The following is a 12,463-nucleotide window of genomic DNA, read 5'->3' on the forward strand; positions in this document are numbered from 1 at the left end:
CTGAGTTACTAACATGAAGAAGAGGATGGCAGACGAAAGTAAACATTTAGCTAATGGTAAGAAACCTGTGGTTAGTGGTGCAAATTCATGCATTAAACATTATCTTTGGGGTTTAATATGTCATGCTGTTTCCACATTCTGACTTTTAGTTTGTATTTCTGAGCGAGGTCATCGGGTGTGCGTTGGACAGCACTGTACTGAGAGGTGCCAACCCACGGGCACACGTGAAAGGCTCAAAAAGGTAGAGAAACTGAAAATGCAATTTCATAAGAGGTCACAGTTGTGGCAGAGCTTTTGGATTTAAATGCATTAGTAGTTCCTAATAAAGTGGTCGCAAGTGCTTATAGCAGTCATCTCTCAGCAAGAGCATCAACGAGCATATTTACCTAAAAGATTAAACTACTGCTTTAAATTATCTGCTCAAAATAGATTTTCCAAAATACTCTACATGTCTTATTTAGCTGTAGTTCTGTCAGGGATAATTTAATCAAATGCATCCCCTACGCCCTGAACGTAAAACTCCATGCATGTAACGCTAATTTAACTGTCAGATCGCTGTCAGCTCAAATACTGGGCCACCAGCTTATTGTGTGCGGTGTGTTAAAAGAATACAGTGACATTCTGAATCGGAATGAGCTGTCACACTGTGGGAATCCGAGCCGCGGACTGCGGCGACGAGCTCCGATGATGAATGCCGACACTGCTAGCGAGACATCTCAGGGGACGCTAATAAAGACAAATGCGCAAAGTTTTTCCACAGTGTGTCAAGTGTTTGTGGAAGAAAAATGACAAGTGAAATTCAGAATGTCCTTTCAGAGCTAATGGTAAATAAATTATTTAATTGGTAAATGGAAGGCAGTTTGCCCGGTATTTTGATTGAATGGAAAGTGAATTCATCCCAGGCCTGCTACACGTGGACAATCCTTCCAAATCCGAACGTGACAGCAATGCCCGATATTCTCCGTTCCATACATCCTTATGTCATCCTTCTGTATCTAGGCCAGTCTGAACTTTCCTCCGTGCTTCTTCAATCAACATTTCAGTCCATGCAGCCATTACAGAGAGTCTGTTAAGAGCACATTTTCACTTTGATCTCTTTCTTAATTTTTTTTTTCTTAAACATAGAGTTGGAGACTCCATACAGAGTTTGATTTCCAGATAGAGGCTACATTCGCTCAGCTCGGGTTTCCGACTGAAGGAGTTTGAGGTGGTTTTACTGCATGCAGGCTGCAGATAGGCGGACAGACAAGGTGGAGTTCTGCTTTCAAAGAAGTTTACATGTCCCTTTCTGGAGACGCCATCAAGCTACCAGACCCAGGCGGGAGATCTTAGCAGAGAGGAAAGAGTGGAGGATGAAGACGATCGGCTTTGGACACGAGTGGAGGTCCAATTGCTTTAAAAGGAAAAGAAAAACAACAGGATTATTAAAAAACACAGCTGGGATACAAATGAGAAACAATGATCTATGTATATTAAAAAAAAAAAAAGCTGAACAGAAAATGAATCTGCAAAACCAAAATAAATATACTCAAAACTAACTGCACACAAATGATTCTCCATGTGGCAAGTATTAGACGGCCCTAGCTGGTGCCAAGCACACACAAGTATGCACGCAAACACCACATCACTATGAACAAAGCTCTCTCATAGCCTGAATCAACAGTGGGTGATTTCACCGGTACCATGACTCATATCCTGTTCCTGAGGTCAGTGGGGAGATTTAACCTAGAAATTCACACTAAAACTACTGTTTAGGTGGTTAACTGTAACACTGCAGAAACAAGTGAAGCCAGAGCAGATCTACATGTAGCTACACTGTGATTGGACCATAAAGCTTGTCTTGATATTACACGCTTTCTGTATGTGCATCTGTGACAAAATTAGACAAGTTTAGATCCTGCTAAATTTACAGTGCAGTACATACTGTGTGGAAAAAAAAAAGACTCCTAGCTATCTCCTTTTTCAAACGATGAGCTAATGAGCCATCAGCCACATCCGCAAATGCCTTGGGATTCCTCTTATAAAGCCTATAGCTGTGCTGGGATTTCAGAAACACTATAGACACTAAAGCTGTTTCTGCTAAGGTAGCCAGCAGTGGGTTTTGATTCAAAGCGTCAAAGTCTTTGCTTATTTGCCATCAGCTTAAACGGAGCAGTCAAACGCTAGTGTATCCGACAGAAGTTCTACAAAGAGCTGTATGTGGACTGTCACAGCAGATCGAGACGTTGACATAAGCATCCGTTTCCAATTTCTAAATCCCATAAGCCTGGGGAGTCTATACTGTTTCACCATCACTCTCTCTTCCAGCATACAGTAAATGACACGGCTTTATGAGTGATGCAAAGGCAATGTTGTTGCTCTGGGTAAACACTTTGTTTAAGGGCTGGGGACCGCTCCTCTACAGGCACATTAATAGTCACATAAAATCCAACCTAAACCACACTGATGCACACATTAGCTTGGGTTTGCACTCGGCTGGTTTCTGGTCCTGGATTACTCGAGGTTGGCCTCTGAAACATGAGCCACCTGGACATCTAATCAGTGAACTGCTGGGTGGTGTAAAACAGATTAAAACTCTTACAGTAAGTGACGGGCTATTTTTAAGGAAAACTCAGCTCTCATGTGCTCTTACCTTCAAAGACCTAAGTGTGCGTGGGAAGTTTATTTCATTTCAGATTTTTTGATTAAGTGCTGTAATTTATTTTCTGCTGTACCACATTCCTTCTTCCTGTTGCGCTTGCTTCTAGTGCACCTCGTGTTCCTTAATTCCCAGAAGGCCTTGCGAAAGCCCCTGAGAGTGGGAATGAACCTATTCTGTTTACTGTGAGGTGTGTGTAACCACACCCATTTAAGCTTGATGCTTTTTACTCACCAGTATTTCTAAACGCTGACATAATTATACCACTTAAACACTTTTTAGGACATGGTGTCTTTTAAAATGTGAATTACTGGAAAATCAAGCTGTAACTGAACCCTTTGGATTCAAGGAATCCACGGCAACTTCCCCGGGAAGATCCGAGTCAGCATTTTGGCCCGTGCCTTACCCACCTGTCAATAAAACAAGGTTTTTACAAAGCTCTTCACTAAATAAACACCACTTCCGAATCATGGTTAGAAATGTAACAGGTATGGTTTATAGTCAGGAAAATGTAAGAAATTATGTGTCATAATGTGTGTTTGTTTAAAGTTGATTTTGAACAGGCCTGGGAAACATCTGCAGAAACATCTGGGCTACTAAAGTAACTCCTTTCGGTGACAGTTTGTGGCTGCTGCACGTTTGACTTTCACAGCCTTAGAAACTCAAACTCATTTTTATTAGATTGTGCTGACTCAAAGAACAAGACTTTATAGAAGTGCCGTTATGATATCTTTCTATTAAACTATGGTGTAGCTGAAAAACAAACAAAAAACCCTCACAAAAAATACAATCACTACTATCAGTGTTCACCTCTTAGAAGAAAGTGATTCTTAACATATTTTGTTACAGTTTGTGTGTCTAAATGTAAAGTTAAAATACAAAAAAATGAACCAAAGAAAAAAAAAAACCAAACACTCACAATTTCCCCTTCCTTCCCCCCAAAGTCGAGGAACAGCATGCGTACTCCGTCATCTGAAGACATCTTTAGTTTTTCAAAGGGGTAAGAGAGGAGAACTTGGGGCTTGCTAGTAGTGCGAGCTACTCTCTCCTCAAAGTCCTCCCCATCTTCTGCTTTCGGGTCAGCCAGCACAGAGAAGCCCCTCTCATAGTGGATCGCCAGCCGACACTCCTGACCCCGGTACAGACAACCTGGAAGACAAAGATTTTTGATTGTTAACAAGGTGCTCACGAGGAGGTGGAAGAGTGAGGTCTAAAAGATACCTGCAGAGAGCAAGAGTAGAATAGCTAGTCTTAACGTACAAGGGAAAATGTTTGTTTTTTTATGTGTAAAAACCTTAAAATCCTTACAAAGTGTTGCTCTCTGACAAAAGCTGTGTTTTGTTCACAGTCTATAACAACTGTGCCTGTGGAACCCAAAGTCCAACAAGAGACTGGAACATTAGCTATACTACATCCAAGAGAGGTACACTTCCTCTGAGTGAACTGGGATGGCTGATCTAAAAGAGCTTTTGCATATTCATACCAATAATATGGTTTATTACTGCCGTTCGAGGGCTGGTTGTCAGTGCTGGCACGTTATAAAAAAAACCAAACCCTCGTATCTCTTGTATCTCGTATCTGTTTACTTACTAAATGAAGCAGCAGCATTTCAGTGACACACTCTCCTTCTCATTCGGCTGAAAGCAGGGAGTGTAATTTCTCTATTTTACAACATTTCTCATCACTTTTCTCCCACTCTTCCTCCTCTCGTCACAGCAGGTGTCTTAGCTGAAAGCTGAGTGTACTATCTTTATCAGCTCCTCCTGCTTTGCCTTGTCCCCGCACCGTGTGATCTAGGTGCATTTAGCCTTATTTTTCACTCCTTGACAGCAGAATACCTCCACTCCCTGCGGCAGACGTGAAGGCCGCAAGACGGAAACTTCATTTGCAGCACAAACTGTGCTCTCCTGACGATATCTGATCTACCAAGCAGCGTGTTTGTTTGACAAAGAGACGGTAAGAGAGAAGAGAGATGTTATCTTTCTATTGTTTGACCAAGATGTGTGCACAAGGATGGATGTTTGTATGTAGATACACACACACACACACACACACGAGGCACTGTTTAAAAGCACTATTAACAGCGCGGGTGATTTTCAGCATTTCTAAACACACTAGTTTTCTTTACAAAGCATAAATTCTATTCTATTTGCACACAATAACAGAATACTTTCAGAAAATAACAAAAATGATCAGTGTCAATGTAAACCATAGCACAAACCACTGCTGTGCAATGATAAGCTTTAACTTTGTAGAGGTAGACTTGAGAAAAGGAACTGTTGACGCTCACAAAGCAGGCGATGGATATACAGAAATATCACAACATTTCCAAGTGTCAAGAATTGGAGTGAGAAGTATCATCAACAAAGAGAGCCACGCAGTGCAGAACAAGCCTGGTAGAAGCAAGAATCAAAGATCTCAAAAACTAAAAAGAAAACTAGTGAGAGATGTGTCTGAAGACCCCAGAACAACTGCCAAGACATGAGTGAATGACTTGGCTGAGTCTGGAATTGCCTCAAAGAAGAAAAATCCTGCAGAGGAATGAACTGCAAGCCTGCAGAGCAAGAAAAACTCCACTTCTGCATAACAGACAACTTTTAGCAATATCATAGCATGCAAAGGATAACCTGGAGAAAATTATGGATACTGGAAGCGCATGCTTTGGTTAGATGACACCAAACTAGAGTCTAGTTTGGCCAAAGCGATACTGCTTATGTTTGGAGAAAGAAGAGGTGTACGAGCTACAGAACACCGTCTCCACAGTGAAACACGGTGGTCTGAGTATTTTGTTGTGGGAATGCTGTTTGTCTGGATCTCGGGGATCCTGTCAAGGTGGAAAAAATCTTTAAGAAAGACAGGTATGTGAAGATTTTCAAAGAAAACCTCAAGTAGTCAGCAGCTAAACTAAGTCTGTGTCTTCTGTTTGTCTTTTAACACGAAAATAACCCAAAACATTCGTCACTTCACGTCCTGGTGAATAACGACCTCCAGTAAACCACATTGTTGCTCTTTAGGGTTTAGTAGTTGTTAGCTTGTCGTTAAACTGAAAGAGACACATAATGTCTAATTAACTATGTTGGCAGTTAAACCTTACTAATCAGACTACCATGTTTTAGTTTATCTAAAAAGAACAAAAAAAACAACAACTAAGAGAGGACGGTTAGCAAATGTGACTTGACTTCCTGTGAGTTTTATTTCCCCCGTACAGGGTAACAGATAATTGTCAGTGCACAAGAATGTAATTAAACACAGAAATGCATTCTACATTCATTTTGATTTTGCTCTTTTCAAGCATATTTCAGTGTGGGTCAGCAGAAAGGCAAAAAAGAAACTTTCATTTCACTCTGGAATGTCTTATTCTAGATTACAAACACTGCTGCAAAGATGCCGATTGGCGGGAGCTGTCAGCTGTAAAACAAGCGTGGAACAAAATGCTACACGAGTGTGCTCAATTAGCACTTCATCCTACTCGCTACAAAGCAAAAGTAGGAGCACAAACTGCAGGTGCACAGAGATTAAAAACTGCAGGTTTGGGTCAAGTTATAGGGAGCGCATAAAAGTGATAAACGTAGCACAGCTTTAGTTAAGACACAAAACTAAAGCTAGATTTACATTAGCTGAGTGCTGTTACAGCCAATGACATTCATGCAGGTGTACAGCATTATCAGTGTTGCTGGCTTAATATTAATGCTCAAGTATCTGCTTTTTAAACAGGCGGAAACTTGTTGACACCTGTAATCTTTGAAAATCCTTCAAACACTCCAATCTTACTGTACACCTCACGCTATGAACAGTTAAGTTTCTTGAGACAAACACTTGACAACAACTCTTGACAAACAAAACCAAAAAACACTGACATAAAAGTTGGAGAGCAATGTGAACAACATGGTGACAAACTCAAAGTATCTGGCAGTGTTTTGGAGTATTTTTATTTTAAGTATTTTAAGACCCAAACTCTTCCACGGCATGCATTTTTAATTTCTCTTTGATATTTGGGCTGATTGGGAGCTGATGAATGTAAAAACAAAGAATTACCAGATTATTATTTTTTTTTACTTAATCTTTGTTTCTAAGAAAAATGAGAGCCACATATGAGGATATTCGTTTAAATATTTTGATAGAACAGTAGCAGTATAATGTCCTCGTAAGTGGATATCAGGCCCTTGTAGAGTAAAATTGAGTATTTTGGTCTAAATAACCCAAAATGTGATGTCCACATATGTGGACGCCAGGTCCTAGGAGGGTAAAGGTCTTTTTTCCCCACTTTTGTCTGATCTCCATTTGCATTTATAACAAATTGAAATATATGCAACTTTATGTTAATGTTGTTAAATGTAGCACAAAAGAGACTCAAATTACATTCAAGTAAATAAAGCGATAAATTAATCTCTTTCCTACTTATTGTTTGAGTATCACAGGCAATAACTTGTGTGATGACTACGCTTCAGGAAGTAATGTTGATATGGAGAGCAGTCTGATTCAAATAGAAGCTGAGCCACACACATACAGTCAAATAGAGGATAATATCCTGTTTTAACCCCCGATGAAAAATGAGTCTCATAAAGTGTAATATTTTTCTAACAATGTATAAACAATGTGACGGGAACAGCGTGTTCCTAATGGTATAAATGGCGCTGCAAATGAAACAAAGAGTGGCGGTCTTTGTTGTGTTCAGGAGAGAATATTAGACCTGAAAGTCTTCTACCTGAGAACATTGTTGTGTGGAGAAAGTTCCCACAAGAATACACACACAGAGGGAGAAAGAGGCTTTTCAGGCAGCAACAAAAGCCCTTCTTTCTGCCTGATGGTGAGTGGAAGAGACAGAAGGAGGGGCAGAAAGTGATAACACTGGGAGCCAGAGAGGAGCCAAATGAATCAGGGAAAGAGAGGGTCAGAGAAAAAAAAGGAGGGAGACACTAAGTGTGTTACAAACACCAACAAGTGGAAACTCTAAAAGGTTATTAGGAGACAAAAAGTTGCATTCAGTACTATTTATCTTGTAACTCATCAGGAGGAGGCAGAGTACCTCATATTTTGAAACTGCAACCCACTGCTCCGGTCTTCAAGTGTCGCAGCAGGTTAATAGGTTAATTTCCCACAGCTCCTGAGGTAAAATTGCTTTTTAAAGTCCTCTAAGTCATTAAGAGGTTTACCTGTTCATTAAGGAGACTGTATCGACCTCCAAGACAATTCAGCAGGTTCTGCTGCTGTCACTTCAACGACAACATTAAAGAGACGCTTGAAAAGGATGACGTGGGGATTGCTGACTTTAAACAGCTAATGGTTGGAAGCTGAGAGTAAAGTTTGCTTGACTTTGGAAAACACAGTTGAGAAAGCGGTCTCGCTACAAGACCCATGTAAAACAGCATTAGGCAAATCACACATGCTAATTAGCGTGCGTTACAGGAGGGAAGGCGGAGAGCTTTCAGTTATTGATTTTGATTAACACTGATGAAAAGCATGCAGATGTCAGAAGGCAGGGAGAGAGGATTTACGGTAGACATGAGTAAGGTTTAAACTATTCATATATTATGCCATGATACGCACCACAGAACATCGTGGCAGTGACTTCTTCCGCTAATTGCTTAAAATACCAGAATAACCTCGAGAAGGTTTAAGTCACCTTGGATAATAATAATAAAGGGAATGACAGCAGGACGAGAGCTCACGAAATTTCATTTCAAATACGCCTTTAAAGCCCCTCAAGAACGGCCTTCTGCACCAAGAGTGATTGAAAGTTAATCCATCTTCAGAGCAAATCTTTATTATAGGACCTGACAGTGAATAAACTATAAGGATGATTTAGAATATAATACAGACGAAAAGCAGACAAGGTCAGTATAATGAATCCTCAAGTGGCAACCGCTGACACATGAGAAAATGCACTGAGGACTGGTCCATCAGTCCATTCTAGAAAAAAAGGTTAGGTATAGGGAGCAATGGAGATTCAAAACCCCACAAAAATTCATGCTCCTTTTTTGCCCGTGTCACCAACTTATTACCCAAAAGACTATTAAAGTATAATCAAATAATTAATCAAAGAAATCTATTACAATAAACATTTGTAGCAGTGGTAATAGCATGGTTCAGTAGACCTGTTAGTTGGACGAAAGTGATAAATACCCCTCCACACACAAATGTTAAATGGTCTGCAAAGGAATAAATTTGTATATTTATTGTCGTTCCCAAAAGATGGCGCCTCCTGACCTGACCTCTACAATCAACATGTTTTAAAAACATGAGCTGTGAGTAAAATCTCAACAACTCTTGGCTGGATTGTTGTTATATTCATCAGATTTGAGAACTTTAGTGAATCACTTGCATTTAATTTGTTGTTCTCCATCAGGTTGCTTTATTAATTTAAAAGACCTGTAAAACTAACGCCCTAAGCGGTTCCTCTCTGCTTAGTGCTAAGGAGAAAACGTTAACATTTAATATGCTAAATGATCATGGAAGGGTTCAGACCAGTATTAAAAGGGTTGGCACCCCTTTACTTTACACATACACACATCACTGAAGTCCGCTCAGCAGATTACTGGTCCTGGTCGTCCCGAGGTCCAAGTTAAAGCAGAGCAGAGACTGGGACTGGGATTTAAAATGCTCACAAATTGTGAATCTCCTTCCTCTACTAATCAGGAAACATCAGAAAAACATTTTCAAAACCACTTTTTGTTGCTTGGTTTTTAACCCCACCAGTCAGCTGCATGTCTTTGGACTGTGTGGGTAACCGAGAGAGAACCCACACAGACACAGGAAGAAAATGCAAAATGTTGAGTGCTGAGTGGTTATCAGTCTCTTTGCTTTAGCCCTGACACAGACTGGCTACCTGTCCTAGGTTGACCCCACCTCTCAAGCTGGAATGTAACACTCTCAACCCCAAATTGGATAAGCAGAAGAAAATGGGTTTTTAAAACCCAGCTGAGTTTTGCTTACTGCTAACACTACTATATGCATATAAACAGTCTTTACAGATGTTGTGCATGCAGATGTTTTAGCAAATAAAGCAGCTGTCAGAAAAAAAAAGTCAAGCAGCAAACAGCAGGGAGACTTAGCTAGAGTCAAAGCAGCTCTCTGGTTTCCTGAGGATTATTAAGAGACAGATGCCTGAAAAGAGAATGAAAAGAAGCACGACTCCAGATGAATTTCTGCTGGGTGTTTAAGTTGGTCATATCAGCTTGAATGATGATAATATGTTGTTGCTGTTTTCATAGAATTTTTTTCAGCTACCCCTGAGTGGCCAAAAATAGTTACAGCAGACTCTAAAGGCCCTACATGACCGCACATGTGTTTTTACTCATCTTGGTAGAATCAACCTCTGGCTATGCCGAGCAATATAGGACTATGCACCCACACACCCGTATGAAGTCTTTTGATCATCCAGTAGACAAGTAAAAGAAATTACCTGTGTGGCTGTGGCCTTTGATTTCTTTCTTTCATTGCTGCATTTAGAGCAACAGATCATTTATGTTGAGCAACACGCGTCAGTCTAGACATCATTTAGTCATGGGATTAAAGAAAATGTGCTGATTGCGTTCACATTTCACAGCTAACTGCCATGACATACAAAATCATACTTTTACAATGCAGCTTAGAGGTTTTAAATTAAGTTTCACAGACGTGAATAAAGTCGTGCTACGCTAATCACAGAGTGACATGGGTGGAGACGCATTTTTAGGAAAGTTTTAACAAGAGTTGGGCGATAAATGCTCCAGAAACTACAGTGACAACGGGGACACAATGACGGTGATGGTCACCGCTCGAGTCGGAATAAAGTCTGTTTCGTGATTGGCTAGAATCTGAAGAGAAAGTTAGTTTGGCAACGTGAGAAGGGGCACCCAAGGGAGAAGTGGAGTTCCCAGGGCATTTTGTGCTTTGAGAGAGGGAGGCCACCAAGAGGGAGGGGTGGTATTCTGCTGAAATTCCCAGGACGACCACTGCTCACTGCTAAATCACACACACACACACACACACACACACACACACACACACACACACACACACCCGTTCAGCTATCTTAGTGAGGACCTTCATTGACATAATGGTTTCCCTAGCCCCTTACCCTAACCATTAAAAATGAATGTGGTTCTCACAAGTATAGTAGAATGCAGATTTTGGTCCTCACAAAGATAGCTAGACAGGAACACACACACACACACACACACACACACACACACACACACACACACACACACACACACACACACACACACACACACACACACACACACACACACACACACACACACACACACACACAGTAGAAAAGCATTCCTTTCTATAAAAAGCAAGTACTTTGTCCACATCCTCCATATGGCTGTCAAATTATATCACAAACCCAAAGGTATCCTAATGTTTTAGTGGATGTAGGAGTCTGTATATATTATGCTCTTTGTACCAGATTTACGCTTGCCAGACCTCAGGCTGTACTTACTGGTGCAGCCTCTTAAATCTCTCTGGATATGATTTGCTGCAGCATGCCTGAACACACGTGAGAAGCATCACAGAATCCAGCACAGTGACCCGCACAACTCAACCTGCTCCAGCCATAGCTCCTACATGCATTCCTGTCTCTATGCAGGTGTATCGATATGCATGTTCCTATGTTTGTTATGCATTATATCACTTAATCTTAATGTTTGCGTGCTGTGTAGCGGGACTCACTCGTAGAGACTTCTTTGATCATCTCAGCTGATGCGTGACATCCATTCACAATGTGTCTGGTCCACAGGGACAGGTCCTTGGTGGTCTCAGTCCGGAACAGGTGAGTCTCAATGCCAAGTCGTGTGCCAGTCCGAGTGGCAAAGAACAGCTCTGTGCCAGAGTGCGGTGACCCCCGGTCAGGGCCTGAGTGGACCAGACTAAATAAACACATACAAAGCCTTTTAGCAAAGAGAAGAAGCTCAATATATGCTCTTAAGCTTGGCAGTATTTTTAGAAAAATCTTTTTTAAATGAAAAAAGCAACACCATAGTGTTAGTCATCATAAAACAAATTGAATGTTTAAAGCCCAATATTAATGCATGTACAAGTTTCTGCAAGTCAGTCTCTTTATGAGGGTCCTACCGCGTTGCTAAAAGTGGGTAAGTGTGTGTAGGGCTCTGCCAGGCCTCCTGGCCTCGTGGTAAGCAGTCATATAGCAGCAGGTCCTTTCCTGTCACCACCACCAGCACCGGCTTCCAGCACTGCTTCTCACTCTCTGTCTGCAGCACAAACAACGAGACTATGACAGCTTTCCTTTAATGGTCTGACATATAAATATATAAAAATTAGTCTTTTAAAGAGCTGCACTAATCAGGAGGATTATCCACACGACAAAAGCTCCAGCTATTGGCCCATATAGTCGATATCTTTGTATGCAAGGCATTGTGACATAAATTTAGCAGTATTAGTTGATGACAAAAAAACCTGATAGATGAATTCAAAATTAAATGATAAATTAGTAAAATTCTAATATAATAGGTTAAATAGGCCGTTAATCCTGTAAACCTGTGCAATATAAATTTGATCACATCAATTCTGCACAATTAGAAATACCTATTCCCTCTTGTGGTTTTTGCAAATACTAAGATTGTCTTCGTGTTTTTAAACGAGAGTGCTGATGAGGCTGATCACTGGCAGTAACAGAGAAGACTGGTGAGTGTGTGTGAGCGTGTGTGTAGTTGCAATCTGTAATAGCTGTTCACAAGGCTGTTCTGTTCTGTCACAGGAAATGTCTAGATTCACTATTGTGCACCCAAAATAAATGTGGAGTGCAGTTGCAGGTTTTTTATGCTTAGTGGTGCCCCCTCAGCCACTCATCTCTACAAACCCCTCACTCGGAGCACG

At 40.9% G+C, this 12,463-nt stretch overlaps 1 protein-coding gene across 1 annotated transcript in view; it reads right to left on the reverse strand.

Moving 5' to 3' along the window:
• Window positions 1-819: 819 nt before the first annotated feature.
• sntb1 (syntrophin, basic 1) overlaps window positions 820-12,463 on the reverse strand; it is a 35,491-nt gene continuing 23,847 nt past the window's right edge. Inside the window, exons 5-8 of the mRNA XM_085178759.1 lie at window positions 11,702-11,838; window positions 11,300-11,496; window positions 3,558-3,787; window positions 820-1,393 (exon numbers count right to left, since the gene is read on the reverse strand). Of these exons, the coding sequence (XP_085034885.1) occupies window positions 1,301-1,393; window positions 3,558-3,787; window positions 11,300-11,496; window positions 11,702-11,838 (657 nt within the window). The 3' untranslated portion in view covers window positions 820-1,300. The remainder of the gene's footprint in view (window positions 1,394-3,557; window positions 3,788-11,299; window positions 11,497-11,701; window positions 11,839-12,463) is intronic.

This window comes from Neolamprologus multifasciatus, chromosome 11 (assembly GCF_963576455.1).
Source record: "Neolamprologus multifasciatus chromosome 11, fNeoMul1.2, whole genome shotgun sequence".
NCBI classification, from domain to species: domain Eukaryota; kingdom Metazoa; phylum Chordata; class Actinopteri; order Cichliformes; family Cichlidae; genus Neolamprologus; species Neolamprologus multifasciatus.